We start from the raw sequence: 27401 nt of genomic DNA on the forward strand, positions 1-27401 counted from the left end.
TCATATTCTCAAATGCATGTTTACATGGATCTCCTGCACTTTCATAGTCATAAGGGCAAGCACATTTTGCACTCGGTATTATATGTATCTCCTCCTTCATGATCTTGCTTCATTCTTGCCATGGTGTCGACGAGGGCATCAATCGATCTTACTACGGGTGGAGTCACGCCAACCGGATGCTTATGCAGGAAAGTCTGACTAAGCTACCTGGAACTATTAATGCCAGAATGAAAAGCATATGTTGCATTCAATGCATGATGCAGAAGTTCTTTTCAACTATACGTAGCTTAGTTAGGAACATGAATTGCAAGTTTACTTTAGGTGCTACATCATGCTTCTCTTGTTGACCCAAAAGGAGAATATGAACTATCTTCATCTATAACTTATATATCTGTTTGTGAAACTTCCTTAGAAGTACTGCAATATTCAGACCTAAGGCAGACATGAATTCTATAGTTCTTTGCAGATTAACTATGATGCAAGTTTCTTATTCCATGGGATAGTTGCTAAAATATCTGTGCATGGGCCATGAGATTATAAAATGTTTAGATATTTCAATGTGGACTAGATACATACCGAAATGGATAAACCTACATACTGAAATGCATCTAGATACATGTATTTTCGAGAAAAAAAAACATCTTATAATAGGGAAGGGAAGGACATGTATGATATAACTAAAATCATGGGCTATGGAAATAACTAAGGTGATTTGCTAAAGTTGGAAAAAACATAGGCATGCAACGGTGGGTGGGTGACTAAAAAACATAGGCATGCAACGGTGGCATGCAACGGTGGGTGGGTGACTAAAATACAACGACGGGTTGTTAGAATGGGGTGAGTACTAAGCACAATGGCATCTCAACTATGAAATGGATGAATCCGAGGCGCCTATGGGAAAGGGGAATGTTTAGATTGTGTTTGTTTCTTGATTATTTGTACATGGAGACCATGAATAAATTTGAGATCCCGTAGCATGAATAAATTTGAATGCCGCGGGCATCCTGTAAATGGGGCCGGAATACTAGTCAGGTCGTATACTCCAACCCGACTAGACGCAATCTTCGGCCTAGCCGTGTTGTATTGGTCTGACCCAACTCCGCGCAAATTCTAACTAATCCCCTCTGCTCTCTGATATCAAGTCGGAGTATTGGCCGGAGTGATCAGGCCCATACTTTTGTAAACATAATTTTAAAACGAATTTCATTCAAACTTTTGAAATAGCAACAAGGAGAAGAGCAACACAAACTAATTTTACAAGCATTTCTAACATGGTAGGGTAGTAGATGACAAGAACTCTTGCTCCAAGCTATTACATGTGTTTTGGGTGTGTTTGGACACTATATCGTTAGTTGTCTCCTCAAAGTTGATAGATCGTTGAGATTATACGTACTTCTTGATCAATGACTCGATCAACATGAGATGAAAATTCATCCCATTCGCTCGCAAATTCTGCAAAGGGCTAACTACGGTTCCAACAAAGATAAGAAACAAGCACGACTGGTTGACCGATCCAGAGTTGGAGCCAAACCTCTCCCACACACGATCCACCACATCATGTGCAGCTCGCCACCAGCTCACCCAAAGCTGCATTCACACCACCGCCACCACTGAACCTCTCCCATACACGATCCACCACATTGTAGCTCGCCGCCGGCTGATCACCTTAAAGAAAAAAAAGTAACATCATGATGAGATGCATGTAATGGCAGCAGAAATAAATCATGTAAGGAGAATCAATGGATTGTTTCATCCATCAAACAAAGTATATAAACAGACATAGAGGAGAGTACCCGATGGAGGATGATCGCATCGACAAAGTGAAGGATGGCGGAGAGGTTTGCTCATCTCCTCTCCAAAGATCTTAACCTAAACCTTTTCAAGGGTTGGGGGCACTCTTTCGAGGTCTCACGTTCTCATTTTATGCGTGCAAAGATAGATATTACCTATTATTGCATGTGTTGTGTCTCGTCGTTGTGGCGGCGGAATGCTAGGAATTATGAGTCTCTGGAGATATTCCACAAATGTATCTTTGGACAAGTCATTCAAACCATATTGGAGTGGTAATTACTTAGGATCTCTAAGCTTTTTACTCCTTTTCTATCATGTTGCTTCGTCCCTACTAGACGACGTCGTGGCCAGGGCCGATAAATTGTATCCCTCGTAAATCCATTCCAATTAGACCTCCTCGCTCAAGCCATAGTAGAATTGGAGTAGTTGTGATGCTTCCACATTGATTGATGTTGGGGCAACGTTCATTTCCCTTAGGCTAATTCCCAAATTCAGTACGACATGGATCTCTTGAACTTGCACACGGGCAAGCGCGTTTGCACTAGGTAATATATGTATCTCCTCCTCTGGAATCTCGCTCGATTCTTGCCATGGTGTCGACGAGGGCGCCAATCTTAATAATGGCAGGGGTCACACAACCAGATGGTTGGAGGCGAGGTGGGGCGTGGCAATGTGAACGCTTGCCCACCTGAATGCACCCTTGTCGCGTATGCATGCCCCGGAGTCTCTCATGTACGAGCTAGTGAGTACGCGAGTTGCCATGCGTGAAAAAAATAGATGTGTGCGAAGTATAGGTGTCTATGTATGTATAGAAATACATGGATCTACGCCACTTTAATTGCTTTTCATATATATAAGCACACCCATGCAAATTGAGCGCCAACCCAAAACTGCAAAGGAAAAAAGAGGCGGGAAGAGCCAAGATGGGCCGCAGCCCTAGCAACCATTGGGCCTCCAAATTCCAGAGGAGTATCGAACGCCTCCCCTCCCCCCCACCGAACCCCACCCTCCCAGATCGAGCGCCACCAGTCTCCCTCGCCGGCGCCGGCGCCGCCCCGTCCCCCACCTACTCCGTCCCTCCTCCCATCCACCGTTCCCTCTCTTTCCGCCACCAGTTCCACCCGCTCCCGATCCTCCCGCACCAGATCGACGCCGGCTGCAAAGATTCGCCAATGGGAGGCATAGCGCGGCTCAGACCACGGTGACGCGGCCGGTTTTCTCGCCGGTGCCCGCGTGCATCCATGCGCGCGGCGCCGTAGAGCTGACCGGACCGGGTCGCACAGCGTGGCCGAGGGTGTTGGGTGGATGCTCCACGCCGGCGAGGTGCCTCCGGCCGCCAGCAGGACGCGCTGCGGTGGCGACGCAGGGCGCGGAGCACCGTCGTCCACGACGCGCTGTGAGGAGCAAGTGGAGGAGGTGATGCTAGTGGTCGGTGGTCTCGGCCTGGCCGTCGATTCTTGCCGGCTATGCTCACCACACTCCTCCACCGCGCCTGTCCCTGACGGCCATCGTGGTCCCGCCGTGATCAAGGACAACTGGCCTGTCTACTCCCTGCCGGAGGTTGCCCCAACCGCTGCGACCTCGACGCCCCGCCATTCATGACCTCGTGGACATCGAAAGGTCGAATCTTTTCTCTTTGTTCTACATCAATATGCCTCTGTTATAGTCATCTGTTAATGTGGATGCACCGATTTCGTTTAGCAGTTACGTTTAATTAGACAACACTAGGCCACAGTGATTGGATTGTTGTTCATGCCTGTAAAGTATGTGAGCGTGTTTTCATCTCTGATGCATATTTGCTGGTCATGGCATCCCTAAAAAATTACTCATGACAATGTGTAGCTTGAAAATTGAAGATGCTACATGCATTTTGAAGGGTGGCAACTTCCCCTTTGCAATATAATTGAAGGGCAGCAACTTTCTTAGTGCAATTTGAAGCCACTGATTAGTAATGGAAGCTGCTGCATTTTTATGATTAGCAATGTAGGTTGCTGCATTTTCATGATTAGCAATGAAACTTGCTGAATTTTTATGTTTCCGCAAGTGTTGTTGTTAACAGTCAGTACTATATGGCCTCTGATAGACTTGTATATTTTTACAATGAGGGGGGGAACACTACTTCATTTTTATTTTACAATGGGAGAAACTCAAGTCCCTCGCAGATGCTAACATGTTAAGGTATACTTGCTTTGAGTTATAGTGGTCTGCGCTGATTTTGCCTACTTAGTTGCTAGTTTTAACTTAATAAGAATTTGATACCTGCTCTAGTAGGGCTATAGTACTATATTAGCCAATGTAATTAATGAATTTTCTGTCAAAGGTCTCTTCTTGCTCTTACTGTATCTTATGGATTGGTGCTGTGTAATCTTGATCATTTTGTTTAGGGAGAATAGCTCATTTGCTTGTTGTGTTTTAAACTGATGATAGCATGGATATCAATGTACTCTTGTTATAGATCACAAGTGAGGATACCTGCTTCCAATTGGTTGGACTCTAACTTTTTATGTTGTTCTATAGGCAATGGGCGCAGCCATATGGGACCTCCTCCATGCGCTGGATCTGAAGAACGTGTAGGGGCGCGTCCACGGCGTGCAGTAGGTTGGCCCCAAGGACCACTGCTGTGACCTTGTTGATGCCGCTGTTCAGGACCTCGTCGACATCGAAAGGTCGATTTTTTATTATTTGTTACGTCAGCATTAGGTCTACATTATTTGGTGAAGCATCTCATCGTTTTATTAACGGGGAGCTGACTCCCTTGTATTTATCATGTCGGTTGCTGTCGGTTCCTAGTTTGTATTTGCCTATAATGTCTAAAATGATTAAGGGTCCTGTTGGTGTCTTCTTAGAGCTAATACTCATGTTTGATACTACTTTTTGTTTTGATCAAGTCTTGCTCTATTGGTTGTGGTTTAATCCTGATGGTGGCATGCGATTTAATTGCATCCATGTGTGTGTGTGCTGTGCTATCTGTGAGTCCTTTCTTTTGATGCACATGAATTTCTTCTTGATTACTGCCACATGGTATTGGCCGAGGCCCCAGTATACTTTTTTGTTCGTCTCCACAATCTTGAGTTCATTAGTTTCTAGATACTAATTGCATCTCCACAATCTTGAGTTTATTAGTTTCTAGATACTAATTGCATCTCCACAATCTTGTTGTTTGTAGACCACCTAGTTTCTTGTTTGGGCTGGCTGTTGCGGCGAGTTCACTGCGCCTCAGAAGTGACATTGTTAATTGAATCATGGCTGTGTGTATGGCATGTAACAGTGACTTGATCTTTCAGAGGTATAATCCATCCATTAGTTAGTAACTCCAGATGCCCAGGGCATGGCTATTTCCTCATTTTGTTGTTATGTGGATGTACCATGCTCTCCTCTACATGCATGCTCTTTGACACCACCATGTAGCTGTTTCTGAAGTGTGATTCCGCCCTTGAGCCGATTTGTGCTTGTTTAGTTTCAGGTTTTGGCTCTAGTGTATAATTAGAGGCTGATACCTGCAGACAATAGTCGAACGTGCAAACGCGAAATGGCCAGATTTAGTCGAGCGATCAATTTAGTCTGATGCACGCCCAGCCGCCTCGCTGAATCCCTCCATACGACAAGCAAGATAAGTTTTTTCTGCCGGTGCTGCAACATCCCTACGCGGCGGCGCTCGATTCGTGGCCGATGGGGCTGGATCCGACGACAGCGAAGGAGAAGGCGGCTGGAGGCGGAAGAGAAGGAGGCCGGCTCCCCTCCTGCCAGCCGTCGACCACTCCCCTGGGCGCAGAGCTTCGCCTCCCCACTATCGAGGTCCGGAGTTGGACGGCGAAGGACGAGCAGCAACTTATCCCCTGTTTGGCCCGTGGCTGCCGTCCGCGACAGCCGCTCCAAGGCAGGCTGTTGATGCGGCGCTCGGCTGGCTCTGGCTGCTGCCGCAGGCTGCAGGCGCCGGGGTATGAGGTGGAGGCGCTGCACGAGATTTACAAGAAGGTCAGCTTCTCCATCATAAAATTACTCAGAGCCCAAGGCAGGTAGTGAATGGTACCTGGACTATTCTACCTGGACGCCATCCTCCTTGGAGCGATAGAAGGGTGAGTGAAATCATCTGCTAATACTCGTCTGCATTTGCCTGGATTGCATTTGCTTGGGTAAGAATCATTGATGCTCATCTGAGTTTTCAATTATCTGATGTGATGCTGCCGTTGTAGGTATAAGAGGGATAACAACGAGAAGCACCTCAAGCCTGAGACTAGGTTGCTCTGTATCAGTGTTGGGATTGGCGTGTTTGCCAATCTGCGGCCAGCAAGAGTATTACCGCAGGTATATCAATATGTAGTTTTAGTTTCAACACAATTCATGTAAGTAGTACACTTTATTTGGCAACACTAATATTCGTACTTCAGATAACTACCTGGCTATATGGCTTAAGTTGCATCCAAGGTCATGTATCAATGGCATCAGAGTGTCCCTTTGCCTGGTGGTTAGGTTCAGATATAGCTGTATGTGTTGAGTAATTCTACTGATCTACTAAGGGATAATTGAATGAGCAACTCCTGGTCCACTATGCTAGGTTTCATGATGTCGGCCTAGTAATCTCCATCTGCAGGAGTTAAAGATCTCAGTATCAATGTTGCTGTCACAATTTTTACTGCATGTTACTCCACAACATCTGAAACTTGTCCGAAGTTGCTAATGACAATTCTCTAGCACCAGTAGTTGCTACTGCTTAATTGTATCAGTATAACTTGTTAAGGAATCCGTAACCTTGTGAACCATTTGGAATGCTCCCATAATGTTGCTCGGCTAATACATGATCAGTCCTCACAATCTCCATCTGGCACTAATGAACATGGATTAAGAGGAAGCCTCTACCACTGCCGTTGCTACAAGATTAAGGTGTAGGAAAAAAAAAGATGAAGAAGCAGGTGCAAAGTTATCTATATTTTCCATGTGTTTCTTAGTGCCAGACTTTGCTACTTAGTACTCGAATTTTACCTAGTGATGACAGACTACCAATGCCTGCTTGTATGGCTTGAGTTATTCCTTGAATTTCTTTGCTAGACTATGGCTGGAGCTATGACTGTAGCATAATGGTTCAGAATTAAACATACATTTCAATTCAATCTGGGAAGACCGATTCTAAATATAGGAAGGTCACCAATTGAAAATCTTGTGTGTATCATTTCCTACGCCTGTCAGTGTACTGTGCCAATGATGAATAGAGCATAATAAAGTAAATTATTGCCGATTCTAAATCTGAGAAGTTTCCTAGATTATTACAGGGGATGGACTTGAAATTCGCCTGGATGAATTGTCCACAAACTTACTTGGTGAGGCCCGCCTGACTAGTTTCTTTTGGATTTTTTGGTTAATGCAATGGATGAAGCAATGACTAGGTAGCTGCTGCTGTGTTGTAGTAGTAGCTAGGATTGGAAGGAGAAAAATCAATTACTCCGTTCTGGGTCCCGAAAAGGAGATATATATATATATATGTATAAATTTGGATGGAATAAATCGTGCAGTGTCTGTCTGCTAAATTTAGAGAAATCTGAGGGAATTTTCCGCGTTATTTTATTTGTTTTAGGTCGGGATGGATGATTTGCTTGGGAAGTGTAGGTGACGCTTGAGTGAGTTAATTGGGAGCGGCCGCAGCAAGTATAGCGAGCGATACATGGTTAATGGCGAGCGACTTGAAAATCAACCGTAGCGAGCGAGGCCGGCCGGTTCGTATTCCCACGCACGCACGCGGCGATAGTGGAGACGCGGCCGGTTGGTCTGCATCACGTCTCCACTATCGCGCGTGTTCTTATGGCGTGTATCGGCCGCACACGCGCGCGACTTTAACACCGCTCCGCTCGCGCCCCGACCCGGACATCGCAGCAGTCGGTCACTCGCCCGTGCGCCGCCGCTCCGACCCGGACCACGCCGCCGCCCTCCGCGGCCTCGATGTCTCCCTTACCCGTCTCCCCGGCCTTACCGGTGACAAAAAAGAAGACGACCAAGACGCCTCAGATGAAGACCAAGACCAAGACCAAGACCAAGGGTGGAAAATGTTGGGGTGCCGCGATGGGTACGTCCTTCTGCGATGGAACACCAAGAAGGTGGCCGTCTACGACCCCCTCACAGGGGCCCTGCATCTCTTCCCCGCCCCGCCCCATGAGGTGTTCAGCGCACACCCCGAATACACTGAAGCTGAGTTCCACGTGATCCCCTCCGAAGCCGACGACCGGTCGTTTCGTGTCCCCAAGGAACACGGGGGGAAGCAGATCGCCGTCTTGTCACCGGCGGACACCATGGAGTGGCAGATTGCCCCAACTCCGTGGAGCCTCCAGTATGCTGCTGGCAATGTAGAGCTAGTGAGGAACGGGCTTGTTTACTGGGCATCTTCAGGCCAAGACGAAGACCACTCTATCCCTGTGCTGGACACTGCAACGCTGCAATTCTCTCAAACACATCTGCCGATTGGGCCTTCCGGTGTCTTAGGTGAGACCAGGGATGGGAAGCTCTGTTTGGCTTGCGCGTGCAGCGACAACCTTGAGCTTTTTGTTTGGGTCCTGAGGGCCGGTCGTGACAGCGTCGACAAATGGAGGAAGAACAGGACATTTGAGATCGTGGATGTGATGGGTAAGCTCGCTCTCAACATTGTAGACGAGTGTCCTTCGCTGAATGTCGTGGCTATTGTGGGTGGCATTGTGTATCTGACTATTCACCAGAACGAGCCTCCTAACTGGCTCATATCCTTCTGCATTGAAACAAGGGAGTTGCAGAAGCTCTGCCAGATAACTACCTCTGAGTTCTGCTATCCCTACATCATGGCGTGGCCTCCCTCTTTGGTGCCCAGTAAGGTGACCTCTTTGGCTCCAACTCTCATAAGTTGTTAATGTGTTCTCTGTATATTATCTTTTGTTCATTCATGATTTGTGATGACATCTTGTCATGGCTCTATAGTTTCAGTCTCGGTTAGATTTATTAACTATTGAACAAATCATTGCAAGTTACTCATGTATGTTATATATCATTGAATGACGTCCACCAGGCTCGAGCAGATTAGCAGTCCATATACTCTCACGATAAATAAATGACTGGCACCAAAGTTTGGCAGGAAATACCAGATGCTGTCCAATGTCCTATGACACCCAAAATGTATTCTGCCAACATGGATTAGCTGAGGCTTCTTCCTTTTGCGTTTTGACTCATGGATTCTGTTTTTTTCTTTTCAAACTACTCCTGTGATATTATAGTTTATGATGGATCTAGAGATTTTTTTTTAATGAAACTCAATTCGATTTTTTTTTTTCAAACGACTCCTGTAATATTATAGTTTATGATGGATCCAGAGATTTCTTTTAATGAAATTCGGTTTAGTAGTTTTATTAGTTGATTGTTGAGAATAGTATGCAATGCGGTTCAATGTATGACACCCAAAATGTCAGCCGGCGTGGCTTTGTTGAGTTCCTTCCTTATGCATTTTGTCTTATGGATTCATTTTTATTTCAGACCGCTAGTGATACTGTAGTTTGTGATGGACCAAAGATATTACTTGTTTTTTTTAATGAAATGATGTGGCTTAAGGGGAAGAAACCCTCAACAATGTTATATTGCTAGCAGATCGTGTATGATGCCGCATTTGCGAGCGCGGGCAGGCGAGGACGCGCCATCCCGTCCTAGCCACCCGGGCTAAGTCTCGTTTACTTCCTTTTCTTGTACTGAAATAAAATGCAATATTTTTATTTGTTGAGTGTTAGCCCGTGGAGTTAGCATGTTGTTCTTAAGACGATTTTCAGTTAGAAAGTTATTCTCTGCACCGAAAGTATACGATAGCGGCAGCGCTGTCAAAGGTGGTGATATAACCTGTAGACTGTAGTTCGAAAGCTGAATGGTGAAAGCACTCCCAAACATAGAGAGACAAAATGGGTAAAAAGCTAGGTTCGATTCTTAATCAACCGAACCAGATGCAGGATCCAAAGTATTCGCCTTCGGTCCGGCTCAGAAGAACGAGGGATCATCTACTGCCTATCGCTAGTCACAGCGAAATACTTCTACTTGATAGCTATATATCGGCCCATAAAAAAGTACTTTTTTATCTCAAAAAATATCCACCATCCACTATCGATGGACTTCTTGCTCTGTTTCTTGGTCAGACGATCAACATTCTGAGTAGAATTCTTTTGTCTTGAATATATGCCCTTCTTGGTTTGTTATTGAGAAACTTAATCAAATTAACGGTCAATATTCCCTGGATCATGTGATAATTGGAATAACTTCGTCCTGCCAGCTGGCTTCTTTGATCATTCTCAGCCTTGTATCACAGCTTCACACAAATGACTGTTCTGAAGATCAATATTATGGGCCAACTATTGTACATCTTAGTATAAACATATTGTAGTTGCGAAGCCAATAGTTTTGAACCTTCTTTCTTCTTTTGATCACATTGTTGCATAAATACATGTGTAAGCTGTATTTTTTCTTCAGCACCCTAGAGTTTTGCAACGTCCAAATGTTGGTCATTTTTCTTTTTATAAGATTATCTTGATTTAAAATTCTGCAATGCACAAGTAACCACTAGCTAATACTAATGTTATGATTTAACCATGTCCCAACACTTACACTGCATTCGGGGAATTGAGAACATATCTATGTTGCTTTTTTTTTTGTAGTCCTACCCTTGTCTTTACCATCTCCATGAGTAATAGCATTTTAATCTGCCACTAATACAGATCAACTGAGTTCAAAGTTCTGCAAAAGAAAAGATACATATGCCCTCATGCACAAATATAATTAGAGAAATTATCGTTATAGCCTTGTTAAATATATATTGTATTATGTATATCTGGCATGATAGCTTATACAAAAACTCGAAAACGTGCTGAACATTATAAATTTCTTGCTTCTGAGGAGTATTCTCTATCTATCAACAATATTTCTAAATTATTGAGTGGAAACTCACCATTTTCTCATTTGCAAGATTCTTCGTCAGTTCTCCTGTCTACCGTGCATGTACATGTACAAATATCATCGAATAGCTTTCTGTGCTCTATTACCCCCTTTGCAGAAAATGGTTTATAGTGTAAATGCAAAGAAGCTTGCCTACCCTAACAATATATCTGTAGTTTCCAATATGCTTGGAATAGTTTCGCAGTACTAATGGCAAGATCAGATTATGTAAAGTTGGGCAGAAGGTACAGACGACAAGATTAGTTGATAATTGATGTAGATGAAATCAGCTATATATATTTTTTTCCATCACTTATCTCAAGTATTTGTAGTTAACATGTAAAAGGTTGCCCACCAATCTGGAGCAGTTCCAGATTTGGAAATGTATTTATGTAGTCACATTGTGGAACTGAGAACTAATGCTCTTGTATGGATGCCTCAAGAAACTTGATGGCCGCGTTAATCTTTTCTGTCTTGCACAGGCAGCTTATTTAGGGTGGCTGATTGCTCTACATTTGTTTTGCAGACAACCGCAGCCTTATCCAGTTAAATTCTGACTGAGCTGCCTGGAACTATGTAGCTTGAATGGTTAGAAACTGGAATGCAAATTCACTGTAGGTGCTACAGCATGCTGGTCTTGTTGATCCACAAGGAGAATCTGAACTATCTTCAGCTATAACTTGTACGGAGTATCTGTTTGTGGAACTTCCTTAGAACTGTCAAGCGGCAAGGTAATATGTAATGATACCATGATGTAATGAAACAACGGGTGATGATGCTGAAGCTCCATACTTCCGTCTATAACCGCTTAAGTGTTTCCTTGTTCTTTTGAGCTAGAAAATTATCTCCATCAGATATTACACTAGTGCTTCTACTTTGTTTGGGATGGGTGGTTTTTGACAGGTTTGTGTGAAACTGTTGATGAAAACCCCTACTTGAGTGTCACTGGTAGTTTGGAACAAGATGAGTTATCTTCGTTTTGAAGAACGGAATACCTGTAATCAAAATTGCACAAGTATGCTGGGATATGTATCTGCCGCAAGATTCTAGCAGTAACCTGGGTAGAAATTTAGCATAGTGAAATTTCTAGAGTTTAAGTTTGAAATGCCACTGCAAAATACGAAATGCATTGTTCTGGAGACTGACTCGCAGGCATGATAGCAACTTTCACCGCTCTGAACTCCCTTCTATCATAGGTGAAACCAAGGAGATTAGTGGGAGTTCTATTAGCTTTCCTTTTCATTTTCTTCATAGATCTACAAATATAGCAGCACAATTGTGTGCAAAAGATGCTTCTCATGGCAGGCAAGTGAAGTATCCCTCCAAACTTTATCTGTAATACAACTGCCTTTGAATCGCTAAAAATTAAAATAAAATGCGAACACTAATACCTTTTTTTATGGAACAGCAATACTAAGCCCGTCGGCCAATTACTCTTTTATTTATGCGAACAGTAATCTCCATTGTTCCATACTGGGCCGGTTGCTTGCTTCTTATGGGCTCGCTAGAAACAAAATAAAGCCGCCTCCTTTCCTCATTCCCAGTGTTGCGACATCCGACATGGCCTCTCAGCCGCCGCCGCCGCCTCCGCTTAAGAAAAAATCCCCGCCACCGCCAGCCGCTCCCACCACCATAAGCGACCTCGGCGACGACCTCCTGCGCGAGGTATTTCTCCACCTCCCCTCCCTCCCGAGCCTCGTCCGCGCGGCTCTCGCCTGCCCCGCCTTCCTCCGCGCCGTCCGTTCGTCCCCCGCCTTCCGCCGCCGCTTCCGCGAGCTCCACCCGCCACCGCTCCTCGGCGTATTCCTCAACATACACGATCCATCATCCATACCCGTATTCGTCCCCACCCGCCGCCACTCCGACCGGGACCACGCCGCCGCCATCCGCGGCGCAGACGTCTTCTTTACCCTGCTGCCCGAAGACGATAATGACGTCGACCCCCAATGGTCAATGGAGTACTGCGGCGACGGATTTTCTCTTCTCGTCAACTGGAAAATCAAGAAAATGGCCGTCTACAATCCGCTCACACGGTCCCTGGATCTCTTCCCCGTGCCGCCGGACGAGATCTGGAGGGGCATGTATGTCGAGTTCTACATGCTCGCCTCCGGAGACAACAACGGGCCTTTCCACGTTGTCTCCGTCTCTTGCCGAATGCCGGGGGCGCAGGCCGCCGTCTTCTCGTCAGACAGCAAAGAGTGGAAGGTTTTCCCATTTTCAGAGGATGTACATAGCTCTCTGAATGGTACACTGGCGAACGGCTCTGTTTATTGGACATTACCCAGCGGGGCCAACATCCGCGTGCTGAACACGGCCACGCTGCAATTCTCTCAAATCGAGCCGCCGCTGCATACCGAAGGGCAAGATGAATTTATTCCTGGCGAGACCAAAGATGGGAAGCTCTGTCTAGTTTGCGCAGTTAAACTCATGCTTGTTGTCTGGGCCCGGAGAACTGACAACAATGGTGAGGACAAATGGGTGCTGGATAAGACATTTTCGCTGCAGGATGATACGGATAACATCTCCCGGTATTGTCTGGATGATGATGTTTCGCTCAATGTTGTGGCGATTATTGGTGGCTTTGTTTATTTCTACACCTTCTGTGAGTGGCGTCCAAATTCTTGTCACTTCATGTGCTTCTGCCTTGAAACAGAGGAGTTGAGTAAGAGCATCTCCAGCCGCGTCCCCCAAACCGTCCCCCAAACCGCGCCGGATTGAGCGTTTGGGGGACGTGTTTTGTTCGTGCCGCGTTTGGGGGACGTCGCTCCCCAGCCGCGTCCCCCAAACGCCGCCCCCAAACATTTAAAATAATTTTTTTGGCTAGAAAGAAACTATTTAATAATATTCAAATCGGTTGAACATAAACAAATTATATATAAAACTTCGAAAAAATATAATTAAATACATATAAACTATCTACTTCTTCTTCTTCGCGATGGCCCCGCCTCGTCGTCGTCATCGCGGTGGCGCTTCTCGCTCGTCACCTCTTCCGAAGAGGCGGTGTCGGCGCTCGACGCGTCATCGTCGCCGGTGCTCGTCGGCTGCGCCTTGGCCTTGGCCTTGGCCTTGGCCTTGGCCTTGGCGGCCTTGGCCTTGGCGGCCTTCGCCTTGGAAGCCTTCGCCTTGGCCGCCTTCGCCTTCGCACGGGCCACCGCCGCCGCGGCCTCGCTCTCTTCTTCCTCCTCCTCCCAGCCCAGCCATTCCTCCTCGCTGTCGGCCGGCGGCGGGGAATCGTCGCCGGCTGCTCGGCGTCCCGGCTTTGTCCCACCAATGGCGCCGGCCAGCAGGCTTTCCCTCGGCTGGAGGTGTCGGACGGGAGCCGGGAGATGTAGCTCATCGTCGCCGGAGGTGTCGGATGGAAGCTTGGATGAATGACGGCGTACGTACGGGTCTTATTGAGCGCGGATGAACGGCGGCGCAGAAGTCGAAGAGAGCAGCGGTTGCTCTTCCGAGGAGTCGGCGCTCCATTCCGGCGGGGTTGGCGCGTCGTCGACGCGCTTGCCAATGCGACGGTTCCGCTTCCCGTCAACCGCACCGTCGCTACGTATGTGGCGGTTGAGCGTCCGAGCCGCTGACGGGTCGGCCCCGCGCCTCCTCGCCTCTCATTTCGTTGTGTCCGGCGTGCCCGGTGCGTCCCCTGTGGGACGGGGACGGGCTCGGGACGCCGGACACCGTATCGGGGCGCGCCGGACAAAAAAGGGCTTTGGGGGACGCGGCTGGAACGCTTTTTTTGTCCGGCGCGCCCCAAATCCCTTTGGGGGACGGTTTGGGGGACGCGACTGGAGATGCTCTAAGCTCTGCACTGTCAGCCACTCCGATATTTCCTATCCCTATATCATGGCGCTCCCTCCTTCATTGGTATGCAATAAGGTGATCCCTCAACTCGAAGGGGCTTGAATAGGCGGAAGAAGAAAACTTGAACCAGGGAATGTTATTTCTGCTATGTATGTTGTTTTCTCACTGTAGAATTAATAAACCAAGATGTTCATTGCTGTTGGGAATGTTTAGTCATTTTTGTAACCTCGTCATCTATCATTAATAGCTGACATGATAGTGCTTTTTGTAGCTAGAAAATGGCTGAAGTTTAGTTCTATGCTTGGGAAAAGTGTTCTATGTGATTGACAATATTTCCTGAATGTCAACAAGGACGGCCCCCATTTACTCTTTTAGCAAGATTTCTTAAGTTCTCTTGAACCCTTACACTAATCTCTTCAGTTTATCTTTGTCGTATTCTCGGAAATGTTAGCTCTCTCTCCTTAATTTTAAGCAACGTGTTGACCTAACTATGTATTTGTAACCTTTAGAGTGTAAACAAATTTAAGCAAATATACAACTTGCAAGATCTGCAAGTAAGACTCGTAGGGTGTAAAAGTAGGATAGGCTAGTATGAAGAAAGATAAGAATCATGGTGTCTTGCCCAAGGAGGGCTTTGCACTTTGCAAGAGTATTAGCTTGCCTTGGTAGTTCAAGTTTTCTTCTTCCTCTTCTGGGTAGAATTCTCCTTCCTCTTGGTAATCTCCGGTGCTAGCGTCTAAATTTGAATACGAGGTATAATCACTAAACAAGCTCAAAGACTATACTAAGCACATCATTACTTCACACAAACTATGCTAAGCACACACATAAAAATTAGGTGCATTGGTTTTCTTTATTAAAGAAAAGTAATTTCCTCTCATTACATATGTGAGTAAAAAAAATTCCATTTAGTTCTTGAGAAAAATAATTTCCTCTCATTGAAATCTTCTTAAGATTTAACTTATCAAATAATCATACATGAATTTATATTGACCTAAGTCAAACATTCATTATCATCATTTGAGAAAATGATTTAAATGAGGTAGACCACCTCATGCCATTTAATACTTCTATAATTGATTTAATTCTCCAAGTATTCATATAAGAGTGTTTCACCAGGGGTTCAAACATCACATGAATTTACTTGAGACAAGATTTCAATGAAGTAAGATACTTCATATGATTTACATATTAGTTTTGGACAATACCACTTAACTACATTAGCCATATTGTCCATTAATTAAACTAGGGCATGATCATGCAAAGTGACCACACCATTTTCTTGCAGAAACAATTAGTGTAAGTCAAATGTGAACTATTGGAGTTGGAATTAATTCAATAACTATTCTGGTTGATTTTTAATAATTATTTGAATATGAAAAAGTCCCTGCCTTCTTCTTTTTATCATTTTATTTCTACAAAAAATCTCTAGGTGAGACCAGTGGCATAAATTAGATCTTTTTACTAGCTTTCCAAATATATAAATTTTGTTAAATTTGGCCAAGCCAAACAGATTCTAGGGAATTTCAAAGTTGGAGCCAGTATTGAATTTAAATGGATTTGGAAAATTCGGATTTGAATTGCTGGGCTGCGCGGGAAAGCTAACTGGGCCGAAACAGAATAAAACAGCCCAAGTCCAGCCCACCACGCGTCCACGCACGCGTGGGCTGTCTGACGGTGGGCTCCACCCGTCAGTCAGTCATAACGACCGAATCGGTATGGATCAAAGGGGTGCGTTGGATTAGAACACGATCGGACGGACGAGCGATGTCGTCTTCTCCGACGAGATCAAGTCACTGGCGCGGCGAGGTAGGGGGTCGGCGAGCTCACCGTGGCTCCAGCTAGGGTTGGCAGTGTGCTCGACGAGGTTGTAGACGACGGCGAGGCAGCCTGTAGCAGCGGCGTCGCTCGAGGTGGCCTGGATCGACGGCGATTGCTGCAGAGCTTCCGCGGCTCCGATCTTCCAATTGAGGCAGCTCCGGCTACGATTGAGGTGGCTACTGGTGCGAGGTGAAGCGGTGGTGAGTGGTGCTCATGGTGGTGTGCTTGGATAGTCGAGGGGAGGTCTCTATTTATAGAAGGGGAGGTGTGCTGCGGGGCAGGGTGGTGGTCGACATGGGCGCGGCTTCTCCGGTGAGCTAGAGGACTAGGCGAGGGCGCGGTGGTGTTCACCACGTCAAGGCGGTCCTATGGGCGTCAACGGCGCGGCAAATGGAGGCGTACGACGGTCGGGCGCTTGCGCATACTGTCGCGGCCGTGGCGGAAGGAAGCTTCCTCTCTGGCGGCGGTAGGCGCTAGGGGGTGACGGCGGCATGTCCGGCGAGCTCCGCATGGCGATACGAGTACCGTGGCGCGCGGAGGTGGTCGGGGTACGACGAGGTACGGCGATCGACGCGTGCCCGTGTCGCGCGCGTCCGTGCACGGGTGACGTCGCCCATGCCGTTGGCGGCGTACCTGGAACGTCCTGGGCGCGCGTCGTCCGGGTCATGCCGTCGTCCTCGCGGTCAATGGCGAGTACAGGCGGATCCGGGAGATCTTTGTCGACGCGTTGGACACGGTGGCAAGGGCTGCTGTGGAGCGAAGAGAGGGGAGGCGCGTCGGCGGCGAACGTGGCCGGCATGGCCATGTCCACGCCATGTCTGGCCCTCTCCTTGGCTTCCCTGGCATGGGCTCGGTGTATGAGTGTCCAAGGATCATTGCTAGGGCAAGTGATGGTCAAGTGATGGCCTGGTTTGATCACATTTGAAAAATGGAGAATGTTGCATTTGTTTCAAAGTCTCATCTTTGCTTGATCCTAACTCTTGATCCAAGAAGAATTTGGTGTGATGGTCTTTACAGAAAATGTTCACCTTGTTGAGTACTTGGATGACATGCAAAGAGTGGGATTTGTTTGGTTTAGAAATTTTGAAATAGAGAGGCTCAAAGAGGTGACCAGAAGATAAAAGTCAGAAATGACCATTATCTCATGTGAGCACATTTTAGTTTTTGAATTTGATTTGAAAGGTATAACTTTGATTCTCAAAGTTGTAATTACTCTTTAATATCATAAAACAATTATTGGTGAAGATCAAATGGGTCTAGGGTCAATTTTACAAAAATGACATAGACCATATGTTAGGGTTTTAAGATTTTATTACTATTTGACTTCTTTCTCTTTTTGGTTTATTTGTTTGGTGATCATCACTTGATCACTCTAGGGTTTTGGAGTTCATCATATACACAATATAACAATCATCATGGCATATCACTCAAAATGCACAAGTCCTATGCAGGGTACTATATGCCATTTAAAAGTTTTTGTTGGTTCTCAAATTTGGATCTCTGGAATTCCTCTTCTTCCTTTTATTGAAATTTGGGATGTTACAAAAATCGAGAGCGGAGATTATGGCAAGAGCAGTGCTCGTTTCTCTTCGACAGAAGCGAGAACATGGCAACGTTCAGATGACAGCAAGAAAACTGAACTAACTAAACCAGAAGAAAGACTGGAGACTCTCAAGGCCTATCGCAGATCCAAGGGGTTGTGCTTCACATGTGGGGAGAAGTACAATAAGCAACACAAATTCCCTGCACGAGTGTGGATTTGTTGCCACCGGGTGGCAATGCCCCCCACTGGCTATCGTCCGATTACTTCCTGGAGATTCGTATGCTCTGCGAAATGTCTGTCATGTTGCAGTAAAAACTGGATGGATCCGATGGTAAACTGATTTAGAACCTAATTATACGCTGATGTGCCAGGCAACCAACAGAGAACGTGCAGCGGAAGACCTGGCTAGCTGCCCCCCTCATGTCAGGTCTTGCACATGAAAATTTGGTTTAATAATTAAGGAAACTGTTGCATGGCTCCATGTACTGACGAACGTGCATGCATGGATCACTACCCTAAAGCTGCCGAGTACTGCATGCATCCATCTCCCGTTTATGCTGTTCATTTGCCAAAACTTACGCGGTGGTGTACTTTCGCTCATCTATGTGTCCTATGCGTGTTAAAAAAACCATTTTTCGAGGGATGTTAACAACCCATTTCGATTGAACAGGTCGCGTGGTTTGAAAACGGAAATGATGTCCACTAGGGATGTCGTCGCAAAAAAAAATTGTAGGAGTACTACAAGTATTATCGTCGCAAAAGAATGAACGAATAGTGACAGCAGTCAAATGAGGTCACATTGGGCTTGGATCTTCAGGCGCGGATGTTGGTGCCAAACCCGAAGCCGCACCGAATGAGACGAGGCCGTCGCCGTTTTAGCCGACGCTCGGCCTAGATCATGCAGCGGCACTGTTGGACGGTGACGGCCTCGCCGAGCCAGCTCGGCGGGTGACATGAACTCGTTGCTGTTGGGGTCGAAGACGCCGAAGGCGTGGCGAAGGTCTTCCTCGACAACTGCAGCGTCGAGGCCCGCATTGATGGCGGCAAACTAAGTGAGGCTGATGAAGTCGTTGTCATCGGCGTTAGCCTCCTCCATCATGTGCGCTACGTCGTCATCCGTGGCGGCGTGGCCGACGGCTAAGAGGACGGCAAGCTACTAAGCTAGTCACCGATTGAGCCAAACAAAAAATCAACTAGTTCACAGGTTTTCCAAATACACGTCTTTCCAAAGAAAAACATCCCCGCGAGCGCAGCTGCCGGCCAACTTCATGTGCGTACAAATCGAGGTGCAGCATCAGCGTGTAGTCCTCTTCATAATCAATACATCTGCTTTCGGGCGTTGAGCCGGTTAAATGCATGCACCATGCAGGCGCTAGCACGGGCATCATTTTTGACTACTAGTCCAAGTGTAAAGAGTACAAACGCGTCTCCGCATAAAATATAACTTAGCTCTATTTCACCTAATTCCTCCATGCAGCTTCTTACACGGGAGAAGATTAACTTTGCCTAAGCAGTCCACCCACATGCACAACCTGCAACTATCTGACCCTGTCCCGCTTCTGGCACGAGTCAGCCTGCAACCTGCTAGCTGTTTTACAGGTAGTGCTGCTAATTACAGCTTGTAATTTTATGCTTGGTTTGCATCCAAAACGAATCTACATGTTGGATCGGACGGCAGCCTGTGGGGGGGCATTGCCACCGGGTGGCACCAACATATTTACCTTCCCTGCACATGTGCCGTTACACATTATTGAAGAGCTCCTTGAGGTGTTGCAAATTCAAAGTGAGGGATCAGATTCTGATCAGCCTTTTGTTGACAGTGAAGATGAAGACCTGATGCTCCTATCTAGTTATGCTGTTCATGACAAGCCAAGAAAGCGTCTGCAGGGATTCATTGGCAAGCGCCAAGTCTTAATTCTAGTGGACTCTAGCAGTGTCTCTTCTTTTGTTAGTTGTCAGTTGGCTCAAGAACTTCAGTGTAACACTCAGAAGATTCCCACTGCTAAATTTTTGGTTGCTAATGGCAATACAGTTGACTGTTGTGAGATGATTCCAGCCTTGGAATGGGGAATACAGGGCCACACCTTTCAGCATGATTTCAAAGTGTTTCCTCTTGGCTCCTACGACATGATCTTAGGGGATGATTGGTTGACAGATCACATCCCCATGTGGGTCCACTAGAAGAAAAGAGTAATCAAATTCACTCACCGCGGTCGTCGCGTAACTCTGAAGGGTGTACATGATACTATCACTAAATGTCGCCCTATCAGTCATTTGAAGCTTCAAGGACTTCTGAAACGAGGAGGCATCTCTCATGCTGTGCAAGTCCATCCTCCTACTGCTGAAAATAACACTGCTGCACCTGTTCAAACAGATGCATATACCATCTTACCAGAACTGCAGCCGCTATTGCAGGAATTTGAGGGTTTGTTCCAGGACCCATTTGGCCTGCCACCAGTGAGAACAGCTGATCACCGCATTCCGTTGATCCATGGTGCACAACCGGTCAAAAGCAGGCCTTATCGATACACACCGGACCAAAAAAATGAAATTGAAAGACAAGTATATGAAATGCTGGCCAACGGTATCATCCAGCGAAGTCACAGCCCTTTTGCTTCTCCGGTGCTCCCGGTCCGTAAAAAAGATGGTACGTGGAGATTCTGCATCGACTATAGATAGTTGAATGAGCTCACAGTCAAGCACAAGTATCCTATGCCCATTGTGGAGGAACTTCTTGATGAACTTGCTGGGGCTGGATGGTTTACAAAATTGGACCTGCGCTCTGGTTATCATCAAGTGCGCATGGCCGAGGGCGAGTTCATGAAAACAACATTCCAGACTCGCCAGGGCTTATATGAGTTTTTGGTTATGCCTTTCGGGCTGACAAATGCTCCAGCAACTTTCCAAAGTCTGATCAACTCACTCTTTGCAGATCTCCTTCGCAAATGTGTGCTTGTTTTGTCGATGACATCTTGATCTATAGCCACACTCTGGAAGATCATCTCACTCACCTCAAAGCAGTGTTCACTATCTTGGCGCAGAATAAGTTGGTGGTCAAACGAAGCAAATGTACTTTTGCACAACAAAGTCTTGATTGTCTGGGCCACATCATTGGGAAAGCTGGAGTGTCTACGGACAACAGTAAAATCCAGGCAGTACAGAGCTGGCCGATTCCCTCTTCTCTCAAGACCTTGCGTGGATTCCTTGGCCTCACGGGGTACTACCGTCGGTTTGTCAAACACTATGGAGTTATTGCTCAACCACTCACTCACTTGCTCAAGAAAGGAGTTCTATTCATGTGGGAGCTTAATCAGCAAAGAGCTTTCGATTCACTAAAGACAACGATGACATGTACTCCAGTTTTAGGCCTTCCAGATTTCTCACAGCCATTTATGTTGGAGACTGATGCCTGCAACACCGGAGTGGGTGCGGTACTAATGCAGAATAATCACCCAGTGGCTTACATGAGCAAGGCGTTATGTCCTCGCAACCAAACACTTTCAGCCTATGAAAAGGAGTGTCTTGCGATCCTTATGGCGGTAGACAAATGGCGATCGTATCTCCAACACCAACCCTTTGTGATTCGCACCGATCACAAAAGCCTTCTCCATATGGTGGATCAACGACTGCACACCCCATTACAGCACAAGGCCTTTGTTAAACTGATGGGCCTAAGCTACACGATCCAATACAAGAAAGGCAGTACCAACCTAGCAGCTGATGCCCTATCACGCCAACTTGACAGTGAATCTCTGGCAGCTATTTCGGCTGCTACTCCAGCTTGGCTTGACAACCTGCAGAATGGCTATCAAGATGATAATTTTTGCCAGAAATTATTGGCTGAACTCAGCATCAATAGCAATAATGACATAGGGTTTTCGCTAGTCAATGGCATTTTGCGTTACAAAGGTAGGATTTGGGTGGGAGTTAACCCTACAGCTTAGTCACATATCCTTCAGGCTTTACACAACAATGGCGTTGGGGGGCACTCTGGACAGTTGCCAACATACAAACGAGTTGCCTGGCCAAATCTGAAGAAGGACGTCACCCTCTATGTCCAATCTTGTGAGATTTGTCAGAAAGCCAAAATGGAGCATGTCAGGTTGCCAGGGTTACTTCAACCATTACCTGTGCCGAAGCAAGCTTGGGATGTTGTGACACTTGACTTTGTTGAAGGTTTGCCAAAGTCATCTGGGCACATTGTCATCTTAGTGGTGGTAGACAAGCTAACCCGTTATGCTCATTTCATTCCATTAGCTCACCCATTCACAACCTTGCAAGTTGCTCAAGCCTACATGAACAATGTGTTCAAGCTACATGGCCTACCAAAAGTGATTGTGTCAGACAGAGATCCCATCTTCACAAGCACTCTTTGGCAAGAACTGTTTCGACTCTCGGACACATCCCTACATATGAGCTCTGCATATTACCCCCAAACTGATGGCACCACTGAACGCATCAACCAATGCTTGGAGGCATACCTACGATGTTTTGTACACTCTTGCCTGCAGAAATGGGCACTCTGGTTGCCCCTTGCCGAGTACTGGTACAATACTTCTTACCATTCCGCACTTGGCAAGTCCCCGTTCGAGGTTTTGTATGGGCATTCTCCTTGGCAACTTGGCATTTCTTCTGATGACTGTGCGTCGCCTGATTTGGAAGTCTGGCTTATAGAGAGAGCAGTCATGACGGAACTGTTGCAACAACAGTTGGTCCGGGCGCAACAAAGGATGAAGGCACGAGCGGATAAAAAACGATCTGAGCGACACTTCCAGGTGGGTGACATGGTGTACCTTAAATTGCAGCCGTATGTGCAGTCATCTGTAGCGACTCGCAGCAACCATAAACTCTCCTTCCGATTCTTCGGGCCTTACAAAGTTCTGAAGCGTATCGGCGAGGTGGCTTACAAACTCGAGTTGCTCGCTTCCGGTCGCATTCATCCGAGTGATTCATGTGTCCCAATTGAAGCGTCGAGTGCCTCCGGCAACAAAGGTCGATACTCGATGTGCATACCCTCTCATTAATTGCTATACCTGTTCATGTACTTGGATCGAGCATTGGTACGACGTGGTGGCGGCACTCGACGGATGATCAAGGTGCGGTGGTCTCATTCTCCAGCGTCTACCTGGGAAGTGGAAGACCACATGAAGCAGTTATTTCCACGGGCTCATGCTTGGGGTCAAGCATCCACTGAAGCGAAGGGGAATGTCACGTCCCCATCACCATTAGGCAGCGAGACATAATCCTATGTGTGTTGGGCTCAGAACCCAGGGCCGTGAGGGCTTTGTACGCGTGAGTTGGGCCTGAGGCCATTCCCAGCTGGGCTGGAGCTGTAACTCAATATAGGACGAGCATCGAACCATATACGGTCATCGAATGAGAAGAATCCTGAACCCCCGAATCCCCTTCCCAGTTCATCTTCGTCTAGCTCCCGATTCCCCAATTCTCCCTCCTGAATCCCTCTTACTTCTAGATCGGAGATAGGGTCGTGACAATGCTCTTTGGCACCACCATGTAGCTGTGCCTGAAGTGTGATTCCGCCCTTGAGCCGATTTGTGCTTGTTTAGTTTTCAGGTTTTGGCTGTAGTGTATAGTTAGGCCTTTGGTCATGGCACTAATAAGTGCGAGTCGTGCTGATTCTTTCCTTCTTGGATTTGGTGGGCGACCTTGATTCCTTTACCCACCTAGTTGTTTTGTGGTTGTAATCAATTTTTATCTGTTTGGCTTTCCAGGAAAATCAACACAACAATATTTCTTGGTTTTGTGTGAGCATGGCTGTGACACGTAGCGCCGTTGGCTGAAGTGGCAATGGAGCTGATGTCGATGTTGGTTTAGGTTTGAGGTAGCTGCAGTTGTAAAATTCAGATGATGCGTTGTCATTTGTGTGCTTAAACTGGAGTTAGATTTGGTTTTGCTGAACATGAACGTTCTTCTTGTTGTTACCGTCGAAGGAGGAGTAGATGACGGCGCTAGCGAATGGAGCAGCTAGCTGGAGCATGTAGGAAGAATGGAAACCAAGGAGACGTTATCGATCCATGATGTGAAGGTAGCCAGGAATCATGTGTGTGTGCTATTAATAACGTCGTGATTTATGACGGCCCATATTTGTACTACTACTACTACTCATGATTCAGTTTAGTCTGCTGCATGCAGACAATAGTTGATCGAACCTGCACGTGTACTTGAAATGGCCATACTTAGTCGTCGAACGGTTGTTTGAAGCCGTCTTTTCTCTCCTCTCTGCTCCCACGGCTTCTCATTGAGAGTCGACTCCAGTTCTCCGCCGCCGCCCCTCTCCTTCCTTCTCTCCGGTGGCTATGCTGGCCGGCGAGGGGATGGTCTAGGTGGCAGGCTCCTCTTGTACATAGTACTGATAGTTTCAGAGGTAGCTTTCCCCCTAGTGGGTAGTTGGCCATGTGCCGTCTTGGAGCGTGTCGCTGGCGCCGGCGGGAGGCGTCGGGCGACTTGCGGTGCTCCTCTTCCTTGCCATGGTGGCGTGGTGCCACGAGTGGCAGGGAGGTGCTGTGCCGGTGTCTTCGTCAATAAACTCGCACCAATCTGGCTGGTGGAGCTCTGGGGTCTGCAGTTCTGCTCCTTCTTCGTCAACGCGCCATGGAGGTGATGGGGAGAACAGGGTGGCGGCGCTCGGTAGCCAGTGCTCCGGCGGTCCTGGAGTAGTGATGCTGCCTTTTCTTGCGGAAGATTCTCGGCGCCCTTCGTCTTGGCGTCCGACCCTGCTGGCCATCTGGTGGCCACCGCGGCTGGCGATGAATGCCGGCAAGACTTCAACCTCCATGCGGAGGCCCCACTTCCTCTTGGCTCCAAGTGGTTTAGTCCCCGGTGCCGGCGAGGATGGCCGTGTTTCGAGCTCTGCAATGTGCGGCGGTTGCGGAGGACCCGATTGATTTCCCCATATTTTGTCTAGGGTCTTTCCTGTAAAAAGTAGGGGCTTGGTTGTATTTCCTTTTTCTGTTAAGGTCCTTGCTGTTATTTGCACCTGCACCACTGTATAATGAAGTGGCATCTAGGCCCTTCGGGGCCTCTCCAGTGTTCAAAAAAAAATTAGTCGTCGAGCGGTTAATTACCGGCTGATCAAGTGGGCCCATTCCAAGTAGATTTGACTGTGCGTGGAAGCTTTTTTTTGCGGGTAAAAGAGAAACTTCATTAAGCAGGCGGGGTTACAAGGCGATCGACTGAGCGCGGAAGCTAGCGATCGATAAATGAATCCTTTTATTTTTACTAGTTAAATGCCCGTGCGTTGCTACGGGAAAATAATACTTATAGATAGTTGATTTCATTTTGTTGGGCACCACATATTTTGCATCATTTTCCTAAACCTCCAATGACCAACATGTTTTATTTATGTCAATTTTAACCATTTTTTACTGCATGTTTATCCTTCTTTGGAGCGACCTCCCATAAATTTATTATTATTTGGATTAGACAATTTTATCGTATACGAGCGTCGGTAATAGGAATGGTCTTGAATATCCTAAATCTAAATTGACTCTAAAAAGTGCAAGAATCTTGAACAAGAATAATTAATGCAAAGCAGCGAGAAAGATACATTAACAACATTTTCTAAGAAAAGTCAAACCTAGTTTACATTGACAACTAATTAAGAAAACTCAATTTCTCTTTTGGAGCAACCGGCAGGAGCTCCGCCTATTTATTAAGAAGAGGGAAATTTAACCAATTTATAAGGGAAACTGACCGAAAACTGATACACACGCAATACCCGTGTCCAGTTTATAAGGAAAACCAGACAAGAAAAACCAAGCGGCACAGTTTTCAGGGAGAAACTGGTGAAAACCACACACCTGGCCAAACGACCTATAGCAACTAGGTCTGGAGCACCACCGAATGACACCAGCACGACGGTAACGGCGAGCGTTGTGACTGCCCGGTCCACGTCCCTGTAAAGGAAGTCAGAGCCGAAAGAGACTAGGCCTTTCAAGCTTCGAGGGGTGAGGCAGGCCGCAAAAGCAAGCCAGCGGCACTCGCGCACCGACGGATACCCGAAAACGTCGACCCAAGTAGTAGCCAAGGCAATACCGTGATGGCTCCCAAACATTCTAAAAAAATGACGCCTCCAAGGAGGTCACGACATCCAAAGACGCCGCCGTCATCCAATCCGACAAAGCCGGATTTGTTCTTTCACCCTGGAATGGTGGGCGGAGGGGTGACGGGACTCCACAGCAACACCTCCAAGGAGGAAAAATGACGCCCTCGAGCGCCGCCGTTGCCAGCACCGACCAAGTCAGACAGGACTTTCGTCCGGAGACCCGCACCACCTCCACTGTCCCAAGGACAGTCCAAAACACCGGACGAGCACAGACTACCGACCAGAGGGTCCACGCCATGGAAGCAAGCCTTGCCGCCCACGCACCCAGAGGAAAACCATCAACACGACCATGATTTCGGAGCCGCCGCTCTGGCCTCCACGCACAGCAGGCCAACACCTCACACCAACCTTGCCGCCGTCCCCAAGGTGCTATTGCAGCGCTTGGCCAACCAGAAGCAGCGCCGCCGCGCCGCCGTCCTTGTACCGTGGCACACCTCCACCACGGCTTGCAGATGCCAGCCGGTCTGCGCCCCGGCCGGCCTGCCACACACGATGGTACACCATAGCCACCAAGCTCAAGCAGATCAGGGCGCGGGGACCCCGATCCACGCCATCCACATGACTTCCGTGCAGAGGAGAAGCTAGGCCGCCAGAACCTCTGCCACCACCACGTTGTCGGGGCCGCCGCCCCGGCCTGCCTGCGCCGGCGCGTCTCCAAGCCCGAGCAGGCCTAGATTGGGCCCTTCCGAGCGAGAGCGGGCCCTGGCCGCGCCACCGCCGCCAGCCTCCAAGCTCAGGTGCCGGCACCTCCTGCCGTGCCATCCAGCCCGCCGACGCTCGGGCGCCACCGGAAGACCAGCAGCCAGCCGCCGCCGAAGCCCCTCCGACGCCCCATGTCTCACAAGGCACGCCAGGCGCGCGGCCCGAGCCGCACCGCACCCAGCGTGCCACCCCCGCCGTCGAAGCCCGGGCCCGCCGTGCCGGCATCCCGCGCCGCCAGAAGCCTCCAGGGCCAGCCGTCGACGCCCGGCCGCCCTCCGCGTCCACCGTGAGCTCTCCCCGCGCCGCCTTCGGAGGCCGGGGCCGCCGCCACCGCGACGACGTCGGCGGCAGCGGCGGAGGGGTAGCCGAGCGGCGGAGGGTTCCCTCGGGTCACTCCGCTCGAGCGACGCGGGGGTCAGTATAGATGTTTACAAGTGCGTCGTATTGGATCAACGCATTACACATTGGCACACAAAGCCCGTCAATTTCTCTTATAAGTGCCCATTTTAATTTATTTATTGTTGGGTCCTCACTTTTCTTTTCTACACACTACTGAGCTTTGTAGTCACCCCAGTCCGACAACATCGTCATTGTACCCATTACATCAATATGACATGGTGTTTTTCTGTAGTAGTTGTTCCCATAGCTTAGACTTTGAATTATTATTACAGGATAATAACATGACAGACAAATGAAAACAGCACT

General features: G+C 47.6%; 2 protein-coding genes and 1 long non-coding RNA gene across 3 annotated transcripts; all 3 read left to right on the top strand.

Annotated features, from left to right (window-relative positions):
* Positions 1 to 3198: 3198 nt before the first annotated feature.
* LOC124649812 lies at positions 3199 to 5609 on the top strand. The gene is made up of 3 exons (XR_006986801.1): positions 3199 to 3411; positions 4309 to 4457; positions 4958 to 5609. It is a non-coding gene; the product is annotated as an uncharacterized LOC124649812 (long non-coding RNA).
* A 2188-nt stretch (positions 5610 to 7797) lies between these two features.
* LOC124705457 lies at positions 7798 to 11488 on the top strand. Its single transcript, XM_047237175.1, has 2 exons — positions 7798 to 8621; positions 11237 to 11488. The coding sequence occupies exons 1-2, from the start codon at positions 7827 to 7829 to the stop codon at positions 11258 to 11260; spliced, it is 819 nt and encodes a 272-aa protein (XP_047093131.1). The 5' UTR covers positions 7798 to 7826; the 3' UTR covers positions 11261 to 11488.
* A 782-nt stretch (positions 11489 to 12270) lies between these two features.
* On the top strand, positions 12271 to 19010 carry LOC124647705. Its single transcript, XM_047187601.1, has 2 exons — positions 12271 to 13312; positions 18850 to 19010. Exons 1-2 carry the CDS (start codon positions 12271 to 12273, stop codon positions 19008 to 19010), a joined length of 1203 nt encoding a protein of 400 aa, XP_047043557.1.
* The last annotated feature ends 8391 nt before the right edge of the window (positions 19011 to 27401 follow it).

This window comes from Lolium rigidum, chromosome 4 (genome assembly GCF_022539505.1).
Source record: "Lolium rigidum isolate FL_2022 chromosome 4, APGP_CSIRO_Lrig_0.1, whole genome shotgun sequence".
Taxonomy (NCBI): domain Eukaryota; kingdom Viridiplantae; phylum Streptophyta; class Magnoliopsida; order Poales; family Poaceae; genus Lolium; species Lolium rigidum.